This window comes from Lissotriton helveticus, chromosome 2_1 (assembly GCF_964261635.1).
Source record: "Lissotriton helveticus chromosome 2_1, aLisHel1.1, whole genome shotgun sequence".
In the NCBI taxonomy this organism is placed as follows: domain Eukaryota; kingdom Metazoa; phylum Chordata; class Amphibia; order Caudata; family Salamandridae; genus Lissotriton; species Lissotriton helveticus.
The window spans coordinates 536,147,750-536,171,427 of NC_136059.1; the positions used below are offsets into that span (position 1 = coordinate 536,147,750).

The following is a 23,678-nucleotide window of genomic DNA, read 5'->3' on the forward strand; positions in this document are numbered from 1 at the left end:
CTCACAAAGCCTCCCATCCGGACAGCTTCCACTGAATCAGGAAGCATTTTGTCACTTTTGTGTTCCCGGCCTGTTCGGGGGTGTTTGTGCCCATAGTCCTGTACTGAAAAAAAAGGGACGCTGGGTCAGCATATAGCTGGTCTTAATGAAGGTACTAAAATGCAAAACACAAACGGGAATTAAGAGGGCAACAGAAGGTGGCTTTATCTCTCGAAACAAACCCATTTAAAACTTGGATGTCACAGTTGTTTTAGTATTTCAGTGGCCACACAACTCACTCGATGTTTCCTTTCTTCCCGATTTGTCTGAATAAATGGTGATAGGCGCTTGGTTTCTGTACTAAAGTGTGGTGACTCACAGCAATCTTTTGGAGTAACGTAAAATAATAACAGATCGTATTTGAGTACTGGTGACGACATTGCAATGCTCATATTTTTGGTGAAATAACTATACTAAACACTAACGGGTGACACATGGGCTCTTGATACTCTGCAGTGCTGGCATGTGCTTGTATAACTGTACCATCATTTTATTTCTGCACCGCTTCAAGTATTCTCTATTGTGTTTTAGTGGAAACTCCTGCGGGGGAATAGGTTGAGACTGGAATAAACTAATTTATTACTGGCTCTTGTTTCTGAAAGCCGAAGGATGAAAATGCGTCCACAATGTTTTTAAATAAATTGTTCATTCGGATTACAATATAAACTAGAACGACCAGTTTACAGATTACAATGCAAACCAGAGCGTCCAGTCCAAGCTCTTAATATCTGAGGGCCTAAAAGGAAACGAAAAATTTGAGAATGCTTACATGGCGAAATCGGATCCAGCGAGTTGCGTTTTGTCACGCTAAACGGATCACCTGGCCTGACACCTTAATTCACATATTAACTTTCCTGATTTGGCAGCCCCCTGTTTCGGTGACAGGCTCATTCCGTGCACCAGGAGACGTGAAATAAACAGCCATAGGGGAAGATTCCGGCGGAGAGAGAGGGGAGGTGCTGGCGGCTGGGGAGGGGGAGGGGGAGGAGAAAAGCGAGCCTGGCGGCCGTGAAACTGCAGGGAGAGAGAGGGGAGGTGCTGGCGGCTGGGGAGGGGGAGGAGAAATGCGAGCCTGGGGAACAGATGGCGATTTACTGGCGCTGTGCACGCGCATTTTAACTCATTGCGCTTGCGCATTGAGCTAAAAGTGCACATGCACTGCATGAAATCGCCAGTAAATCGCCAGTCTAGTTAAACTTCTGTTTAAGCCCCTATAGTCTCGCTCCGCTCAATGCGCATGCGCATTGACAGGCGAGACCTAAAAAAGGGGCATTCCACCTCCCCTCTTAAACCAGCTGATCTTACTACACACAAATACCTGGGTCAAACTCAAGCTGGGAACAGGGACACATCACTCCAGGAGCATAAACACCACTGAAGGCCAACAACAAGGATGTGTCCTAGCGCTTTCCCTCTTTAACCTCTTCATGGCTGACCTCCTGGCGAAACTAGATAAAAGCATAGCACACGCCTCGAAACTGGGAAATATATCTCTTTCCAACCTTATATATGCAGACAACCTGATCTTAATAAGTAGAACGCCAATTGGATTACAGAACCTACTGAATACTACCAAACACTTTTTGCAAGTAAACACTCTTCATATTAACTTAAGCAAAACAAAAACAATGGCAATAATGTACAATAGGAAGAAAAAGCTGCACTGGCACTTGGACGGGTATCACCTAGAAATTGCAACGGAATTCAAATACCTTGTAGTTTTATTTGAGAGCTAACCCCAGATGGAGGCCCTGCGCAGGAAAGACATCACAACGACAATAGCAATGAAGCCCCTAAAAAAAGCACTACTAGACCTGACCTTAGATCCACTACTACAGGTCTTATAGGCCAAGCTACAGCCAACGTTATCCTACGGAAGCCAGTCAATGCTATGGAGGGATGCGATCGATTTGGACAAAATCATAATCCGTGCTTATAGAATGATCTTCCACATCCCTAACTATGCTTCCCAGCCCAAATCTGGTTAGAATTTGGTCTACAGAAACAGACTGTGGCCAGAAGGGGGGTGTTCATAAAAAGCTGGGATAAAATCAGGGGAGTCGAGCAAGGCTCACTAAACTCACACCTCTGGGACGAACTTTCACACCCGCGAAACTCACCCACCAGGGAGTCTAGGAGGTCCTAGATTCCCTACTGAAACTAGGCTTAACCAATCTGTGGGATATCCCAGCAACTGATTTGAGCTTCAAAAAAGCAGTAACTAAAGCTACAACAGCTAAAATCTATAATCGAAGATAAAGCAATTCTGGCAAAAAGGGTACACGGCTGGTCTGTTCTCAGTGACTATAAAGCCCTCAATCCACAACCCTACTTGAGTGCAGGGTTCAATATCATGACGAGGGAGACTTTTTTAAGATATTGCCTAGGCATCCTTTCGCACTTACCTCCCTGGAAAAGGAAACGTAGAGAGCACATCTGCCGCCTCAAGGGAAATGGAAGTGAGGATCTTGTGCACATAATCTGCATGTGCCCAAGCCTACTGGACGTTAGGCGCGCACTGCTCCGCCCAATCTTCAAACAAAAAGGCATTAGGTCCTGTAGGCAGGCAGTAAAGCTCTGCTTCAGCCCATCCGCAATGCAACTAAATTTCTGTTTCACAAAGTTTCTCAGCACAGCAGATAGGAGACATCATCACACATAATAAAGCAAAGTAGAACACAACTTTTTTGCGAATCCCAATGCATTTCAGGTGAGTTCACCCTTCTGCAGGGGAAATTCGACATTGAAGTCATGCTGCCTGTCTCGTCACGCAATAAGACTTCCAAAACTCTGTACACATGTGGAATCCAAAGGCGTACATACACTGTATGAAAATCTCACTCTGTTGCTATTATAGCAATAGAATTTCTTTGCCTCAGCGGGTCCTCCTTTCCACAGTATCCACTATACCCTGTGTATATTCCCTTATCCACTACACCGTGGTTCAGCGAACGGATGCTGGCCCTTGTAACAATTGTCACTACCCTACTAGGGTGTCACTCTTGCGGAAAATATTTGCCTTTTGAATAGAACGACAATGTTTAATCATGCTTGCATTGCATAAGACAGAATATTACAAAATATATTACAGTGGTTCCATTCTGAAACTGTATTGTGATGTTTTTACTAGGGTGAACTTCGTGTGTGTTTATACTTGCCCTGAAGAAGTCAATTTCACTGACGAAATGCATTGGCTGGCTTCACTGCAAATATGTGAAATTTTCCAAAAACAAAAAAATAATGACAAGCATCACATCTTTGTTCTTGTTTTTGCATTGTTGTTGTGGTGGTGCATCTCTACACTTTATATTGTTTTCACAAATAACATCAATCATAAAAAAGTCAGTGATTTTATGTGCTTCATTTATGGGGAAAGGGAGCGCCATTTGTAAAGGCTCTTGTTGCTAAATGTGCTATTAAAACTTTTGCAGTTTGAAATAGTTCTTCCAATTATGATGAACATACAACATTTTTTCACTGCACACATTATACAACCTGGCATTTATTGTGCACCAATTAAACAATTTCAACAAGGAAATTTGAAGCGTAACTTATGAGAAATGCCTTATCTTCTTTTTAAAGGTCAGTCACTAGCATATCAGAAGCGCAATTTGAAGGAAGTTGTGCTTGCCCGCAATGAGCATGAGTGGGCTATGAAAGAAGAAAACATGAGACTTCACCAGAGAATACAATATCTGAAGAGAAAATATCAGGATAAGTAAGTATCCACTGAGGCTTTCTTACATACTTACCTGTTTTTTAAATCTGTTTATTGAGATTATTCACGGCAACAACAAAACTCGACTAGCTCATATAGATATAGTTCTCAGGCGTCATCCCTTTTCCAGAGGTTCTTTTAATTTAGATACTCCCAAATTAAATGAAACCTCATTAATTCTTTTACACAGTGCACAGAGGTCCGAGTGATGCTGGGGGTGGAACTGCTGGAATGTGGAGAGTTAAAAATAAATATAATGATATAACAGCAGTGTCTTTTCATATGGAATACCACCTTCAACTCTGAACACAATCACGCCGAACACCCATCCAAAACCACTGGCGCCCAAGATCATGACAAGATCTTCATGGATTTAAAATTCTGTGTTTAAGTTTGATGACTCTGACACTCTCCGGCAAGCTTTGAGCTGCCGCTTATTGTGAACAAGTGAATTTTTTAACCGTGATGCTCCCTTTTGAGTTTTGTATTTTAGCTTAATATTGCCGCTCTCGTCAGATTTCAGGCGTGGCCTTTTTTTACTGTAAGAAAGGCCATCGTTTCTGTGCTCAAATTGGGAAGGAATAATAGTCTGTAACAGTGCTCTTCCTTCTGAATAATTGCTTCCAGCATCAGTGGCTCCTTCCCATCACTGCCAGTGTTCAGCTTCTTTGTAGGGATTCTGTAAACTCATATTATACAACTCCTACTTTCTCTTGGTCATCACTTTCTACGGCACACAAGGTCACTATTGATCCATTTTAAGTCGTTACTGTTGTATCTGTACACGTTGTTTATTTATGTTAGCTATTTCTATGTACTACACAAATTCACACTCTTGCTACTTGCTTGTTGTCACGCGTTCCAGTTCTGGTGGGCTCCTTTAGTTTTGCTTGCTTTCTCAATAGATACATAATTACTTTCAATTCATTGCTTGAGTGTTTATTCGTTCTTGGATAACCTGGAGACATTCCACAGCATACTTGGTGACAAGCCTTTCAGGATTCCCGCCCACTGTGCTTCTTAGGAGCTCTTCAGCTGAATCTGATTTTTTCCTGGGACTGGCAGTGTGCGACAATTTTATTTTTCGACATATTTGGAAGATTGGGTAGACGCCTTTCGTAAGCCATATGCTTGAAGTAAAGGTCAGGACTAGTGAGTATCACTGCCCTTGAGACAAGGCACATATCATCGCACCAACGTACATAGTGCCGGCAACCCCCCTTATTAGCAGTAATTAGTTGCGCTGTGCAAAATAAACAGTACACACAAATTTTGTTGGGAAACAGTTCGCTGCAGGTTTATTACATACAAGGAGTATGCCAACTTGGTGGGTTAACTTAATGGGCGATCCAAGGGCAGGCAGCGGTGACTAACCTAAGCTTCCTCGCCCGCCTGATAAGCCAAACTGCACCGTGGCCAATCAAATCGGTGCTACCATTTATGTGGGGGTTACAAATTTCGTTGTGCGCGCGGCATCGCATTTGGCGATGCAGTGCACGCAACAAAATTAATTTGATCTATTTGTTTGTCTACTTACCTCTGTGTGGCTGTATTCCGGAGTTTACTACCTCCCACCCTGCCCCTCCCTGCCCATGTCAGTGCCTGGCAGCAGTCCCACCACGGGCCGCTACTGGTGATCTCCCTTACATACCATGGACCCCTAGTCCATCACTTTTACTCACACCTTTTTTAGGGGCCTGCCGTAAAGACGCCTGGGAGTTCTGGCATAATGCACCCCTAGTGTGCTCCTGAAAGGGTACCCCTCAGCCTCCGGATTGCCCTGTAACTACGCAAAAGCCCTGGATGTGGCTGCCGTCATATCCGGGCCCCCCACCATGGCAGGCTCCACAACCTCCTGCAATGTGCGGTTACCAGTCCTTCTAGTTGGACAATTACCATCTACCTCTGACAGGCTACCAGTCCTTCTGGCTGGACAATTCCCATCTACCTCTGCAAGTGTTTCCCATCCCTATTGGGGAACCTCATGGTGTATGCACTAAAGAGACCACGCTTTATTTACTAAGCCCTTCTTATTTGATTAGATTTTGAATCAGAGTTGAACCAAGCCCTCCTGCTTGGTGGGCTTGTGCATGGCTTATTTACTCTTCTGTAGGCAAGTTTGATGGCCTCCACTTAAATTGGGAATTACTGTTCTCTGTTTTAACCACCCATGTTCGATGGCCTCCCCAGAATTGAGAACAACTATTCTCTACTTTAACCACAGTTCAGGATAAAATCCCTAAGGTGCCCACTGTCAATAAAAGCCTACTTGTTATGTGTTGCGGGTCATACATTTACCCATCACTCCCCAGTCACTGATTTCAGAATCCGCTGGAAAACATATTGGAGTTCGCCTCTCAGGCCAACAGTGTATTTGTTAACAAACTATTGTTTGTGGGCCACACCATACCCGTATCTCTACCAGCTGGCCGCCTACTGTACAGGAGTACCCAAATTGAGCGAGCCCACCATATACCAGGGGGTAGGCACAAGTTTGGGGCGCCCCTCTACCTATACTGGCGAGAGTGTTTAACGTTAGAGACCGAGACCATAATCTTCAAATAGCCTTATGTGCTCCCCCACTCAAATTTGAAAACAGCACAATCATGTTTTTCCCTGTTTCCACCGCTAAAGTCCAGAAACAAAGACGTTTACTCCTGGAGGTTAAAAAGGCTCTCAGGGACAAAGATGTCAAATACGCCATGCTGTTTGCTGCAAAACTGCGTGTGGAGGCGGAGGGCAAAAGCTGTTTTTTTACGGACCCTGTTGTATTGGCTCGACGGCTGGCGGAGAGTGGGTGACAAAGGACTCCCGGACCGACAAGAACGGCGAGTGGTAAAGGCGCAAAGGAGGCAAGAATCCACACAGGACCCTGGACAACAACATACGACGGGGGGTTTGTGAAATCATTAAAGGAGCTTGAGCCGAGACTCGAATGGTGGACATTCATCCCGACATTCAAAGTGCGTCGCCTCACCCTCAATGGGGCAAAACGGGCTCCAAAGTTAACGTGGAACTGTCTATATACTGATGGCCAATATAGTCCTGTTACTGGTAGAGAATGAGTGGGAACACTGCACCAAGGACTGGGGAATGTTGTCCAGGACTGCGATGAGTATATATTAACTGTACATATTGGTGCCTGTAGCAAAGGATATGGTTACCATGGAGGGGGATGGGAGGAGAGGGTTGAGCCTACGTTTCCTCCACTTCAGGGTTGGGAGGGTGGCGGGCACTCTGCACAGTTGGGGAAGCGGGTCAGTGGATTCTGTTATGCAAGGAGGAGGGTGAAGGGAGTTCAATGTGGTGGGGTGGTAGTTACTTGTTTTAGTTTAGCACAGCAACGAAATATTACTCAATGGTCAATACTGGAACTAGATTCTCACTCCCGAATATCCAGCGTCATTGCAATGTATGGGGGCGTAATCTGGGACTGTCTTCAAGCAGCCGTGAGAGTACAGATTTACAAACAAGTAAATAATCTGAATGCCCGTAAAACTAAATATCACTGTAATCCATGGGTAATGGCTGTGCTGCTGTTACCACACATGGCGTCCACACACATCTAAGCCAATGAGGCAAAGTGCAGACCTTAGGTTCCTTACATGGCACATAAATGGGCTTGTGAACAAACTGAAGTGAGGAATTATTCTCCAGTATCTAAAGAGACATGCTCCTGACATAGCTCTTCTACAAGAAACCCACCTGATAGGCAATACCTCACCAAAGACCCAAACACCGCCAAAACCAATCTACACGAAGGAATGAAAGAAGTAGCCGAATGGATGAAGAACAGCCGTTTAAAACTTAACTCGGACAAAACGGAAGTCCTCATCTTAGGATCATCCCCCTCTGCCTGGGACGACTCATGGTGGCCACCGGCCCTGGGTACTGCACCCATACCTACAGACCACGCACATAACTTGGGCTTCATCCTAGACTCCTCCCTCTCGATGACCAGACAAGCCAACGCCGTCTCATCTTCTTGCTTCAACATCCTACGCATGCTCAAAAAAATCTTCCGCTGGATCCCCACCGAAACAAGAAAGACAGTCACCCACGCACTGGTCACCAGCCGATTGGACTATGGAAATACCCTTTACGCCGGGACCACAGCCAAACTACAGAAAAAACTCCAACGCATCCAAAACGCCTCAGCCAGACTCATACTGGACATTCCCCGTCATGCTCACATTTCCGGTCACCTGAAGGATCTCCACTGGCTCCCCGTCAACAAAAGAATAACGTTCCGCCTCCTCACCCACGCACACAAGGCCCTCTACGACCTAGGACCCGAATGCCTCAACACACGACTGTCCTTCTACTCACCCACCCGCCAACTACGATCATCCAATCAAGCCCTCGCCGCAATTCCGCGCATCCACAGATCCACCATGGGGGGAAGATCCTTTTCCTACTTAGCGGCCAAGACCTGGAATTCTCTCCCCACTCACCTCCGACTTACACAGAACCACCTCTCCTTCAGAAAACAACTAAAAACCTGGCTATTCGATAAGTAATGCACCCACCCTCACTCAAGCGCCTTGAGACCCTCTGGGTGAGTAGTGCGCTATACAAATTCCTGAACTTGAACCTGCAAGGCCCTAAACAGATGGGGCTACCAATTGATAGCACCTTCTGGGTTTACCTCCAGTTCCCATGGGACTGGCATGCTCCTGCAGAGGAACCGCCCCTGTATTGTTAAGAAAACATGGGTGGATGCTCAGGGTAGATTTGCGGCGGCATCTGGCTCCTGGCAGGGGAAAATACTCAATTTGCTCTCAGTCTGTGTTCCCCCAGCACTGCAACAGTCCACCCTATAAGATCTCTGTAAATGTATCCTTTATCTCCCGGTTGGTACGTTAGTGATAGGAGGGGACTTTAACCTCACCGTAGACGGTTTACTCAACCGCCTGCCCCCGCACAGAGATCCTGGCCCCGGGTCTAGGCTGGCTGAATTCCACTCTGCACTTGGCGCCAACTTAATCCCACGACCACACAATTCACCTTCCCCTCAGGGGCCCACAACAGTCAATTGTGTATAGATTACATGCTTACACATGCTGAGGACTTGTCCGAATTTAGTGAGACCCGCTGCCTGGCGTATGGAATTTCAGACCATTCGCCCATTCTGACTAAAATGATGGTGAGTCCCCAATATAGACGTACGAACCTGACGATAAACCCATGGGTGTTTAAAATACCACACATCAAGGCTGCACTATTAAAAGATTCCAACCTATACGTTAAGGAAAATGTTGGCTCTGTAACTTCGTCCCAAATTCTGGCCTTGATGGTGGGACATAAGAAGGCATTAACGAAGCACATAGACCAACTCGAAGTAGCAATCCTGAGGGGGGGGGAAACCCTGGCACAGTCCTCCGACCATCCTGCTCAGCAGTTATTGGCTGTCAAGACATCAGACTACAGACCGCTCCTCACAGAGGCGGCCAAGGCAAAACAAAAGTCAATCTATCACAAGATATGTGGACATGGGGAGAGAACGGGTAGCCTGGTTGGAAAGGAGGGACAGGTATAAAGGTGGGTACACCAACTACAAGTGCCCAAGGGGGAAGGCATAACTGATCCCCGGGATATTGCAGAAGCATTCGCTACTTACTTCGAATCAGTGTATACGTCGGCAGTGGCGGTCATTCCACTTGCCGCACGGGACCCCCTCTCCACTCTCAATGTTAACTACCTCTCACCAGATGAGAGAGACTCTCTTGAAGGGGAACCCACAGTAGTGAAAATTCAACATGCCATTCAAGACATACGCTCGGGCAAGGCCATGGGACCCAAAGGGCTCCCAATTGAGCTTTTCAAGTCGGCTGCCACCAAACTAACTCCCCACCTCTGCCAGATGTATTTAGAAAGTTATGAGAAAGGTCTGTTGCCAGATGAGATACGGTTAGCCACAATCGTGGTAATACGCAAACAGGGCAAACCAACCACCGACTGTAAGGCATACAGGCCTATTTCTCTACTCACAGCAGAGGCTAAAATACTCGCAAAATTATTGGCCAATAGACTCATCCCATTGATAACTGGTCTGATAAGCCTGACTGGACCAGTCAGGCTTTATGCCCGGCTGGAACACTGCCTTTAATCTATGACACCTGCATGGGGTGCTGGGTAGGGAACACACGATAAGGGAAGATGTGGCCCTGTTGTCCCTCAATGTCAATATGGCCTTTGATACTATTGAATGGACGTATATGTTTGCTGTCCTCAAATAATTGGGCTTCAGGCCCAATTTCATTAAATGGATTAAGTTATTATACACCAGCCCGACAGCCCAAATTGTGGTGAACCGTCACACATCTCGACAGTTTCAGCTGGGTGGGGGTACTCTGCAAGGGAGCCCCCTGTCGCCCTTAATATTTGCCCTCATAGGGTCCAGATTGGATTATGCTAACGCTCTTTATCTGGGCCTGCCTGAATACCTCCTCCAACGCCTGCAGATCACCCAGAACGCTGCTGCGCGTGCCATCTTTGGCCTTCATCGTCGGACTAGTGCCTCTCATCTTCTTGCATCCCTTCACTGGCTCCCGGTGCGGAAGAGGATACTGTTTAAGACCATGACTCTTGCCCACAAGGCCTTATATGGCACTGGTGCCAAGTATCTTCAGAGGAGGCTGGACTTTTATCGACCGGCACGCTCCCTTAGGTCAGAAACTTTGGCCTTGGCTCGGGTTCCACGTATCAAAAAGGCTCGGCTAGGCGGCCGGTCTTTTAGCTTTCTCGCTCCTAAGCTTTGGAACTCATTGCCGTTGTCTCTGCGGAGCACCTCTAATTTGCTTATTTTCAGGAAAAACTTGAAAACTTGGCTATTTGCCGGATAATTCTCCCCTCTGTGGCCCCTTTTTTTGTTACTGTTATGTTTTCTGCCCCCCTTTTGGTTTGGAGCTCAAAGCGCCGGGACACTCCTTTGGAGTAGCCGTTGCGCTATATAAGCCCTAATTTAACATAACATAACATAACATTAACATATTAGAACCATTCATTGGTTGAGGGGAGACCCTCTGATCTGGGGACTCAAATGGACTGAGAATCTCAATTGCAGAATCTTGGTCTATGTGGATGATATATTGTTGTAAATGGCTTCCCCCACATCTACCCTTCACTGTAACCTCCACATTTTCCACATATTCGGCAACCACTCAGGATACACAATAAACTGGTCTATGTATTCCAATTGCATGGCCCGCAGCCGCGCATACCAATGGAGTATGACATCCCTGTGGCAGCGGAAGGCTTCCGACATCTAGGAATATACATAACGACGGATCCAACCCGCTTTTACGAAACACATCTGCAAGGGTCTGACGTGCTTCTGCACGGATATAAAAGACTGGCATTGCCTACCATTGACTCTCCGGGCACATGCGCTTCTTTTTAAAATGTTGGCACTGCCCCGCTTTCTCTACGCTCTGCAAAACACTCCCTACAGGGTCCCAGACTCCTACTTCTCAAACATTGATAGCGCTGTGCACACCCTGCTGTGGGACGGATGGGCCCTGCGCATAGCGATGCAGAAATTAACAGCGCGATGGTATGACGGGGGAATCGCCTTACCTGATCTCAGGTCATCTCAACTCGTGCTGGTCAACCGCAGGGGCCATAGTTCTTGGGGAGACCAGAGTTTCCACACCAATTGGTGGCTCATGGGGCAGTGTGGGTACCACAGAGCACTATACATGAACCCAGGAAATTGGGTCTTACGGGGACGACTGCCCGCACAATTGAAGTCTGGCAGGCGGTCAACAAAAAACTGGGTTGGCACAACAAAATTACACGTGCGACTCCACTCTGGGAACCCGAGCAGTTGGGCCTTCCTAGCGCTTGCCCCGGATTCGATAAGTGGGATCTATTTAGTATATCAACGCTGGGGGACGTGAAATACAAGAGGGTTGGCCACATTCGCAGAACTACAGAAGGAATATGACCTTGCACAATCCAAAACATTCAGATATCTGCAGATCAGCCATGCGCTCAAAACAGCAAACCGGGGGGTGGCCCACTTCCTGAAGTTGCCCCTCTAGAAGACAGACTAATGCTAGACCCCATGACCAAGAAGGCCATATGCCTAGCGTACAAAAAATTGATCAATAGCCAACCTGACTTGTTAACGCGCTTGCGGCAGCATTGGGAGGTGGACCTGGTGAGTTAGAGGAAGACGATTGGCGAGACGCTCTGGCCGCCCCAGGGAAATAGCCATTCCTATGAGACTGAGACTAGTCCAACTTAAAATTCTGCATTGCGTCTACCTTGCCACTGGAGTTCTGGTCAGGATCGGTAGGAGGGCCAACACTTATTGCCTTAGGCAGTGCCACCAGGAGGGAACTTTCTTTCACATATTGTGGGAAAGTCCAGTTGACCAAACATACTGGAAAGCAGTCACAGAACAAATGGAGAGAGCAGGGGGGGGGAACTAACTGCTACACCAAAGTTATGCCTACTAAACATATGGGAGGCCACGCATTTAACCCAAAATGAGAAATCATGGGTTTCATTAGGCTGGGCCACCGCAAAGCGAAACATCGCACAAAAATGGGGTGTGGGGGAATCACCAACAATCAGAGAATGGGTTGCAGATATGTATAGAGCAATGATTGCAGAGAAGGATGTTTTTAAACACAGAGGATGCCCTAAAAAATGATATCGTAAGTGGGCTGCCTGGAACATGCACAGGGGTGAAATATGCTTGTCCACTACGGTGGAGCCACGTCACCGTGACGTAAGACTGCAAGACCTATTAAATATCGAGGGGGAGAGCAGTACACTGAGAGCAATCTGTACATTTACTGTACCTGTATGTATACAGCTGATGGCTTGTCTTGCTGTGCCTTTTGTTGTTTTGTTCAAGAAAAAGAGTTTGAAAACAAAAGGATTCTTACCCAATAGGGAATACAAAACTACTGCTCTTCGGAACCATAGTTATGTCTGATTTACTCCTTTGTATACCGCGTGCAATATGTGCCTTACATTTAGGGTTGACTAAGCCCTTGTTTAACCCTGTACGTGGTTATTCCCAAAAATGGGGGTTCAAACTGATAACCGTGTGCCGCACCAGCAGTGGGAAATTTACCTGCTCCTTCCAAATTTGATTGCACACTGTGTTCTAGTAACTGTCTGCATTTGTGCTCTTAACCCTTGTTTCTCCACATACTTTTATGGAATTGAAAACTTATGCAAGTCACCTTTTTAAAACCACTCTATTTGCGGATTCCTGGCACTGTACCCTTCTGCCTGTGTATGGCCAATGTAACGCCTATAGCATTGCGCCTGCCCCTCACCCTGTATTCTGCTTCATTACATGTCCATATTGAATGCCAGCCCATCACCTCCTGACTGCAATATTTAGCTGCTGTGTCGCCTTGCTGATGTCCCCTCCAAGCACAAGTCGTGCACTTTCTAACTTCTGCCAATGTGTACCACGCAGCAGACAAGTGGGTGGGAACAGGAGTGTAACAATATGTACAAATACCTGCCTTTTCTTGAGTAATAGAAATTACAAATGTTCTTTATTACATTATAGCTTTTTTGTGCTCTAACCAATAGTTTCCCCAACTTATGGAACTGCAGCACACTTGTTAGATGACAACTTCCACACCCAGCCTAGCTACCATGGCTATCAGGGAGGTGGGGGTAATGTTTTGCTTAACTGAAGCAACCTGTAACATGCCCTCGGTTACACAGTGCACATACTTTGCTGAATTTTACCAGATATTTGCACAGAACTTTTTATTGCTAAACCATGGCGAACACATTAATGGTGTCAAATCTGGTTTAAGGGAATGTTTGTATTGTGCAAACGGTTGGAGTCACAGCACATTTTTTGGAGTGACAAACGTACGCAGCCCACCAGGCTTGCTTAACTACAGTATCCCGTTACCCATTCTCTCACTTTTACAGGGTGCACATCTTTTATAGACATGGCCAAAAGGAAAACCTATTTGCAGGTTCTTGCCAATATACCCTTCTGCCCCTATATGGACAAATGTAACGCCTATAGCAAAGTGGGTCCCACTGCCCTACCATCTAATGCAATAAGGTGAGGGAGGGGAGCCCTGTATCCGTCTGACTGCTATTTAGGTGCTCTGTAGCCATGCAGATGTCCCCGCCCTGGCCTAAGTCATCCACTTCCAAACTTCTGCTAATGTATACCAAAGAGATGGCAAATGGTGGGAACAGGAGGAGAACCATGTGTACCGTTCCCTGCCCTTTCTCGAATAATGGGAATGCTAATGTTTTCACTAACTTGTAGCCTTTTTGTGCTCTAACCCAGCATTTCACCAACTTTTGGAACCCCAGCACCCTTGTTAGATGAGAACTCCCACAACCTGCCTAGCTGCAGTGGCGGTGTAGCGGTCATTTCTAGCTTAACTGAAGTAACCCTCTGTGGTGTGGTATGCACTGCTATGACTGTGCAACCTGTACATTCCTTTGTTTGCGTAACGCGACTACTTTGCCCAATTGACCAGACATTGCACTGACAATCTTATTGATAAACTATGGCGAACAAGTTAATGGTGTTGAATCTGTTTCTAGTGGATATTTGTCTCTTGTGCATCTGCACATGAGTACCTAGACTTGTTTTAAAATCTTGCTTTCTTCCCTGCTGAGTGAGTCCATCGAAGAATAGGATCTAGCTCGCTAAGTTTATTCCCGGAATTGATTACCCTCCACCAGGATAAAATGCCTGCATATACACTGGTTTGCCTCCTAGCACCCATCTACTTGGTGATAGGATGCATTTTAATCAGCAAGCTGGCAGTCTTGCATTGCCATCGCCATCAACCATCCTCTGTCCTTTGTAATCACCCTCCACCCTCTTGCGCAGTGGTCGTTTGACTAAAAGTCATGGAAATCCTGAAATGCTCTTTAACAAACAAACTCACCACACTCAAGGCAAGCACCCCTCACTGTATACCACATAGAGGCTCCCATTAGTAGAAAGTTAGTAGAATGTTCTGCTAGATTGGCCACAACAGGCTATTAAACGTCTGTGACCGTCCTCCCCAAGCTAAGAGCCTCCCCAGCTTCTGGTGCTTATAAACGAGTGGCCTGAGAAATGATTCTATCTGTCTAATAATCCTCTAAAGGAATTTTCCAAGTGCAGTTGAATCCTTTGCTGTTCAGCTGATCTTCCTCAAAGGCCGTTTAACTGTTAACATTATGAGTGGTGCGGCGACATTAAGTCGGAATCTAACTGTTGCAGTTTCATGTTCTGGTGCAGTCCCCATTTATGTGAAACCTACTGGAACCCCTCTGCCTAATGTGCGTGACCTAGGTACATGGCCCAGTTCACTTGAATGTGACTCAAGACAAACTAGGCCCAAGTGAATGTGCTGCTGCTGGCGGAGTCTTATCCATGACGGCACAACTTCTAAGCAGATGGCCTTAAGTAATCGAAGCCCCTATACCCTGCTTGATTACATTGTGTATAGGCAATTGTCTGAACTTCTTTCTTGTACCTTCCTTTGACATAAGGGCACTACATGTGGTCAGGGTGTCAACTGTATAACACATTTTCCTGTGTGTGTTTGCATTATATAGCTATGTTGTTCATCTATAATACCAACCAGAATGCAGCATGATGCCCTCAAGAGAGGGCAGTAATGCCCGCGCTTGGTGCCATCCTGGGAACCTGATAAGAGCGGAAAATGTGGGACCATTGTGCACCTCCTAAGCTGCCTATATGGACTTGGCGATGTGATTTTGTTGCCCCTTATGAGGAAATGACAATCTAAATTTCACTATTCTAATAATAAAGTTGGAATAGCTTTAATACCAGTGCTGGGGCAACTTGTGGGGTGCTATGGGTATGTTGCCCACTAATCTACCCAGGCTCCATCTGGGTTTCTAAGACCCAGCTTCCAACACCTCATAATACCCTTTTGGCTTTCACTGACTTGCACATCAACCGATAGGTTCAGCTCCACTTTTACTTTCGAACTCTGCCGTCGTTATCCCTGTTCGAGAAAAGGAGTTATTCATTTTGGTGCACTTTAATATCACTCAACAATGATGTTACATGAGCTTAAGATAGCGGTTTGTGAACCAGTCCTTTCCCATATCCTGATCTCAGCTCATAACCCAAACGGTGATAAAGATTTCAGCCTTTCACGATGTGCCTACCTGGTCACAGCGAAGGTGCTCTGTGAACTGTCAATGATACATATCGGCTGTTAGGCAACTCACCCCACTCAGCTTAGACCAGCTGGACATGACCCCGTTTCAAGTCAAAGACTAATAGTCATTGGCTTGTCAGAAATAGGCCAATAATCCCTTCGAACTAAAACAAAGTATTGATTAAAACAAGCATGTTTATCTATGTACAAGCCATCCCCATTTGACTTTCACAAGACAGACCTTAAAGGGTAATTATACTGCACCATTATCAACTGTGCCATCTGCACACTTCAAAGTATTTAGTAAAGCCACCCGATGTCCTACTGATTCTAGCCCGATCGTCGAGGTTCTCTCTTGGCATTGGATTAACATTTAAGCTGACATCTTTGCTTGGCATAGCGTGCCGCATAGTTCTGCCTCTTCCGCCATGGTATCCATCTATTTACTCATCCCGTAACATTGGACCTATAGCCAGCCAGGACTATTGACTGTCACTGTTTCATAGTTGCATAAGGTAATCAAGCAACAACTATGGCTACCTTGTAATAATATTAAAAATGCTTCCTTTGTGAACTGATGAGACTGTGCAAGCTCTGTCATGAGTCTCTTTGAAGTTCATCACAGTCTCAAAAAATCCACAAAACTACCAATTTATTGCAGTATCACTCTTGTGCCCGCATGCTGCCCAAGGTATCAGAGTGCTTTAAGTGAGTGCCAGTTGTGTCAAAAACGTAACCATTCCTTTTGTTCTCAGGCTCGGTGGGGATTGAGTGATATGCTCAGACTCACAGGATGATGGGCGTTCCTGATGAGACTCAAACCTGGTTTCCAATGACGAGGTTGACTGCTCTAGCCATGAGGCCACATCCATTCCCCCAGTAGGCTCCAGCATACCCAGCTGTTTAAAAACCATCACCCTAATGTCAAAACAGAACAATGGGGCAGTGCCACTCTGTGGCCTAAACTCCCCCTGAGGATAGACCAATACCATCTGCTTGGAGTACTTACTGCCAGCATATTGCCGCCAGAAGTTGAACTTAACCCTTTCTGCCAACCGTCTACACTGACCTGTGCCACCAGATGCCAAGCCACTGTGTTTGGCACTCAAACCACCAATTAAGGACGAGCTGCCAGCTACCACCATATTTGTTTTAGAAGTTTAGTGTGTTTTAGATGTGGTTTAGGCACACATTTTGATAAGAATTCTATTTGCCCTGTGCAGAGTAAGCAATGTAACAAGTACAAGACAGTTGAATGCATGACACTTTATGCATGTGTGCAGGAATAACAATTCCAGTACCAGTCAGGGAAGATGTTTCATAAGTGATATTTACAGTAAAATTACAAAATGACATGGGTGTTGTAGCAAACCAGAAAGGACCTTATTTTTCAGTTTATTGGAAATGTAGAATTAGGAATTTAGGCTGATTCTGGTTCACCCTTAATGCTGTCTGAAGACACCTTTAAACAGCATTGGTGTAATGTTTTACAAAAGACACCTGCTCTTAAAGCTGCGGCTTATGGTGATTCTGAAATTGAAATATTGTGATATTTTGAGGATTCACTTAATTTTTTAAGTACCGTTTTTAAGAAAAATATTTATGTGACAGTTAAAGGCACCCAGCCCTCAAAGCCCAAGTTTAGTGTTGCCCTCACACCCCAAGTTTAGTGTGACTGATGACTTTCGCCATCCTGAGAAAGCCCTAAGTGTTTGGCCAAGGGACTTCTTACCTCATTGGTTAGACCGTGCCCAGGAGTCATTATCACTCCCTAGTTTCCACTAGGCATAAATGAGGCACCTCCAAGCACTCACTTCAGAACACTCCTAAACCTGAGGAAAATCAGAGGAGGACTGAAACTGCTATCTGCGACCTGAGAAGAGCCCTGCAGGACTGGACCTACTATTTATTTTACCCAGGACAAATAACTGGATTTCAAGGGTCATATGGCTGACCTCCTATTGAAACTACAGAAACACAACAAGCTACAAGACGTCTTTTTCTGCAACTTCCAAGCTGACCAGTGGCAACTGGACCTGTACTGGATACCACTATTTGACCTAAGCCTAACACCCTGTGAGTCGCTAAGTGCCTTCCCTGAGGTCCTGGGAGTTTAGAAGTCTACTTCTGTGGTGGATTGGGACTATAAAGACTACAGTCAAAAGGTAAAACCTTTGACTAGAACATTTCTGGTTGGTGTATCTGACCAACGTTCCATTGTGGTCAGCATCAAATTGCACCTAATTTCCAATCTACAGTGACCATTGACTATCATTGGTACCTTATGCTTCTTGGAGCTATTCCTATTTGAAACTGTAACAAGCATTAGCAATGCAATAGGTTTCGCGTGTGAGAGTTCCAGCTATCAGCATTGTAAATGACAATGCCTTTTACTTCTATGTTTTGTAAACCTGCAAGCGGTGCGTAAACACGCACTTTGCACTTCTAGTCACTGCTTACAAGAAGCAAGGCTGGCAGTAACTGTACCTCTTTTACTGCCAGCCGTGCTTCTAGTAAGCTAGAACTATAAGTACAAAGTGCATGTTTAAGCACCCCTTGCAGGTTTTCAATGCTTTGGCACCAAAGGAAATGTTTTTTACGGTCCTGAAGTATTGCATGGTTCTACTACTCTACATGTTGTTCTCCATTTGCCTATCACAAATGTTGGTGTCAATGATTACAGATGTTTTCATGCTACATTCAGGATTGCGCTTGGACACATTTGAGTGCCAAACATTTTAGGCATCTTTGGTTTAATTGTTGTAGCCAATATTTCTTGTCTGTACCCTGAAAGCTTTTTATTGTACACTTAAGATGTGGCTTCATGTATTTAGGGTGGCAGATGGTCTTGTGTAATGTTTCCGCATTTGTGATTGAAATGCTTGGATTCACTGAGTGTGTAGTATATTGAGTGCCACTGTGTTGCTTTGTAACTGAATTTATTACGGTGCTTACTACACCTGACAAGTTGTTGAAGTGCTTTGTGGCGGGTAGCATACTACTCCAGAAACCCAAGGCTGGTGATTTCCTTTGGTGATTATTAGTATTTGTTGATTATTGGGGTTAGACTTCTGCCCATAGAGAGCAACAAGAGCTGAGTAAGTAGGCTAGCAGAGAGTCGATATTGTTAGATTGCAGTGAATGCTCACACAGGTGTGTTTGTGATTTGAGGAGAGGAATCGTTAGTACGCAGAAATATAGTGGAGTTAAGTGAACAGGCATGCAATACAGTAGGCTATACTCTGACCGTAAGGAATGCAGAGGATGGAGGGTAAGGACAGGGTGAAGGGAAGAGGAACAGTTATTATTTGAAGTCAGATTCATGCAGGGGTTTAGGGCTGTAGTGGAATGGGGGCTTTTGAGATAGCATGGAATTGGAGGATGTAGAAAGAAGGATTGATGGTTATCACCTGTAGGCAGAATCTATATAATGTTGCATGTCTATTGGTTCTGTTTGGCAGTGGCTGGTGTTGAACTGTTTGTAAAATGGGACCAGTTTAATGTAGTAATAAATGTGGTACAACTTATGAGGACTACAGCTGTGAGCACATATTCTTGTCTTTACTTAATTGGGACCCATGTCCACTTCTGCACAGTTCAGTGTCAACCACTTGGTGCTCAAGGTGCTGTAGGCGTTCCTGGGACTTAAAACGGCTGCATCTGATTTTGACACACTCAAGGGACAGAGTAAGCTTCTCGTCATATAAGCTGGGGTTAGGTCCCTGCCTACTCTGGTGCTTCCGGCGTACTCTTGTGCATGACGTGACCGGCAGAGTGGAACTTGTGTGGTAATTGCTCCAATGCTGATTTTATAAACAAAATGTATGTAATCAAATCCTGACTAAGTAAGGAAGTCAGTTGGGCTGTTTTTGTCCAGGAATCTTAGGTAAACAACCTTAAAAATAATGTAACTGTCTGTGTACCTTGTTGCACGCGGATACATAATGAACAACCTTAGACTGCTGCTTTCTGCCACTGTTATGTCTCACATTTTTTGTTTCAGCCTTTCTGATGTTAAATTAACTCTTCCCACTAATTGTGCATTGCTTTATGCAGGAACGTCCTTGTTTTGTTTTTTGGTCTGTAGCGATTTGAAACACCTTTTTTACCACCAGCAGACATTGCTTCGGTAACCTCCTACTGCTCAATCCAGTAGCAGCCTGTTTTTCCCCCTTAGCTGTGCCATGGCTTCTTCTGAGAACTGCCTGTGTAATGCAAGCCTGCTTCCCCCCACCCCCCACCCCTTACCCCTCTGCCGCAAGCAGAGCTGCATGTGAAATTCTCCACTTTCAGTTTCACATAGAGCCGCTGGCCAAGGCTTCAAAGTGACTAAAATAGCCTAAAAATGATTTATGTGTGCAGTGTGACCGCGGGTTCAGACCTTGCCCATTGATGTTTTTGTGCTCCTGCTTATAGAGTGGTAGCCTGAAAAGGGAAGCCATGAAGAGAAGAGGAGAGGAGAGAAGACAATGACCAAGAAGATGCTACAGAGGGAAGAGACATTTAGTAGGAGGCAACAAAAATCATACTATGAAGGAAGACAGTTGGGTGAGAGGAGGAAGAGTCATTGGAGGGATAAACACTGGAAGGGGTAATAAGGATGATGCTGTTTTGGGCTGAAAGGAGGAGCAGATGAGGTACACAAAGGCCCCTCATGTCATGCCACTTCTTTTACACCTTAGAAGACGTAAAACATAAGGTATGCCCCACAGGTATAAAAAACACAAGCAGTTGCGGGAGAGCAAGTCCTGCCTGCAACAACATGCAGGAGAAGTAATTTAAGAAAATAGTGCTGACAGGGTGTAAATAAAATATACTTAGCAACAACTCATGTAAAAAGGCCAGCCGTGATGGGAGGTAACAATAGAAAACAGGGAGGTACTAGGGAGGGACTAATAAACCTATAAACCAATCAAAAGCCACCATGTACAAAGGACAGTTACAGCAGCCAATTCAAAATATAGGTTGACAGTGGGTGGAGCTTCAAATCTATACTTGAATACAGCATGTCTCGAAGACATAGCGCAAGTGCTGCCTAGGCGAGGCCTAAAAAAATCGTATGCAATGATGATACTTGTGAGTAAAGTGATTTATTATTACAAATGAACATTTTGTCAATAGCTTGCACGAGTAAGCCAAGACATCTGCACGCGTAAATCGAACCGGTATAACGAATATGCCCGCTGAGATCAGATGGATGATGTATATGTATATTTGATAATAAACAGCAGCAACTTATGCATAAGTCTTGTTTGAGTAACAGTTCTTGTAAAACATATCACCAACTGCCTCTTCATCGATAATCAATTCTGCTCTTCTTTAGCCTGAAACAACTTGAAGAAAGAATTGCCTTTGTCCGGTGGCAGACAGATCTGGCATTAAACGAACACGATATCACAAGGAGAGAAAACGAAGAGCTGAAAAACCTCAACGGTGAGCTGCAAGCCCTGATCACAAGACTCGAGGGAACAGCCACGTCTAAGGTGACTGTAAAGGACTTAGGACTCAGCGTGGATTTCTTGCCTGGAAGCGCGCATGCCCCCCAAAGAAGGACTCACTTGGCACTTATGTTTCGCTAAATTCTAAAGTAGAAAACCACAAAGCATTATGGCTTGTATATATGTTAAAAAAAATGGTTTGATAGATTTTCTGGAATGTATTCCTTATTTTCAAGTTACGAAATATGCGTTTTTGGATAAAGCTGTTATTTTTATACGTTTTCAAATGCGAAAGTGTGGTTTAAACGTAAACATTCAATTACAAAATGTGCATTTTGCCTAAAACTCAAGGAAATGATTGTTACTCTGCGATCTTCTGTGCACTATATGTCAGGAGGGTAACTCTGTTCCATAAAGGGTTAGAGGAGTGAATACCAAAAATCTCTCTGGCAATAAGCAAAATAAAAAGATAGGTTTGTGTTGTTGGGATTTTCTGTTCATTAGTACATGGCCAGATCTGGGTTTTGGCAAAGAGCTGCTGTTAAAGAAAGAGGCGTAAACAGAAACAGGGGAGGGAGCCCGATTCACAAAGACATTCATGGCCATAACCCATGTTTATAGTCAAAAATAGCTCCACTAAATGGATTCCTGGCTGGCATACATGTGTTTACTAATACCTAACTGAAGACTTCAACGGCAGTGGCAGTAAACACCACACACGTGAGCAGAAAGTGGGTGAATCCAGGCGTGGTCTGCCCTGAGAGTTTATGAACGCTCAATAACGTGAGTTCATGTTGGCATTCACAAACACCCCTCTGTCCCTTTCCCACCATGAAGCAGTTGCCAATTTACCGCAGCAAAAGGCTGTTCCAGAGTGAAAACAGGAACAGAACACTCCCAAACTATAGGGTGTGCGGAAAGTGCTTTCGGACAGAGAACTTTTTATTCCTTGTGGAGAAAATATATAGAAGAAAAAAATATGTATTTGCCTCTCAGCATTGGTATTGCTCCAGTGCCCACGGGCACTGCTTATCAGGCATACTACTGGGAATGTTTGTGAATTGGAAAAAATCATACATGCACAGCCATGTGTAGGAGTATGTCTACAGGTGTAATTGCATGGCTTTTTTTGTGAATCGGACCCTGTGACCGTGTTTCAAAAAAATATAAAAGTATGTTGGAAATGTCCTCTCCCATCTGAGTGTACTCTTTTTTGTATTTATTTTTGTTGTGTAATCACTAAACTGTCTCAGCTTATGTTTGAAAAACTTTGTCAGTCACAGTTTTCCGGATGTACTCATGGGAAAGCTGTGGCTTTTCTATCCCTGGGAATTTTATTGGTGCCGAATAGTACAATTTGGCTTGGAGAAAAGGCCTCATGGGGATAAATGGTTTGGGTAATCTGGTGTCAAAAATTACAGAGGTAGCATTATTTACATCTTGGCACAGGAAATAACTCACGGGTCACATGGGCTGCAAAATCGTCAGCTGCAACCAACTAGAAAAAACGGAAGTGACACCCCAAAGCCATCAATGACTTTGGAATGTACCAGTAAGGGAGTAACTGATGCATGATGGGAGCTACAAACGGCAAGAGGTCAAGGACACGAGGCAACCCTATATGGACACTAGGGCCAGAACTGATATTTGAATGGCATGCCCACATACGTTGCTATCTCTCCTATCTGTTTAGGTGACGTATTTATAGGACAAATTTGACAAATTTGTCTTAGAAGAATTGGATGGTGCTGATGAACCTTGTTCTTGCCTTCATTCTACATGAAAAGAACACGCTCTGGTAAGGGAGGAGTGTGAGTTCCAAATAGAGGAGCAGGTGAGAATATCACAGAGCTTTCCAAATCTCCAGCAGCAAAAACAGAATGGGATATGACCATATGAAGGAAGATAGGGGTAACCAAGCTCACATGGCCAGGTACCAGATCCAAACCTGACTTGGAAATTCAAACCTTGGTGGCAAAAGAGAGAACCCAGTGTTGGTTCTCTGGGATTGGGGATGTGAAGGCTTGCAGTCTCAGATCCAGTGAGGCCAAGAACTGCTCTGATCGAACTAATAGAATAATTCATAGGAAAGTCTTAATTAATTTGGAAAGTCACTGTACATACAAATATGTTGACTTCCTTCAGATCGCTTATAATCCTGAAGTCTCTCTGTGCCTTCTGTATCAGGAAGACACATTCGTATACACCAGGTCCTTGTTAGCGTAACTTAATAATTGCCATTTCTCTGAACAATTCTCTGATTCTTCCTTGGAAGATCTGCAGTCTTACCCACACATGTGGGTAAGATGGCAATGATGTTGCATGGGGTAGAACCAAACCCTATTA

General features: G+C 44.9%; 1 protein-coding gene across 1 annotated transcript in view; it reads left to right on the top strand.

Annotated features, from left to right (window-relative positions):
* LOC144819414 (uncharacterized) overlaps positions 1–22,514 on the top strand; it is an 87,995-nt gene extending 65,481 nt beyond the window's left edge. Inside the window, exons 4-5 of the mRNA XM_078677311.1 lie at positions 3,622–3,757; positions 21,218–22,514. Of these exons, the coding sequence (XP_078533437.1) occupies positions 3,622–3,757; positions 21,218–21,473 (392 nt within the window). The 3' untranslated portion in view covers positions 21,474–22,514. The remainder of the gene's footprint in view (positions 1–3,621; positions 3,758–21,217) is intronic.
* The last annotated feature ends 1,164 nt before the right edge of the window (positions 22,515–23,678 follow it).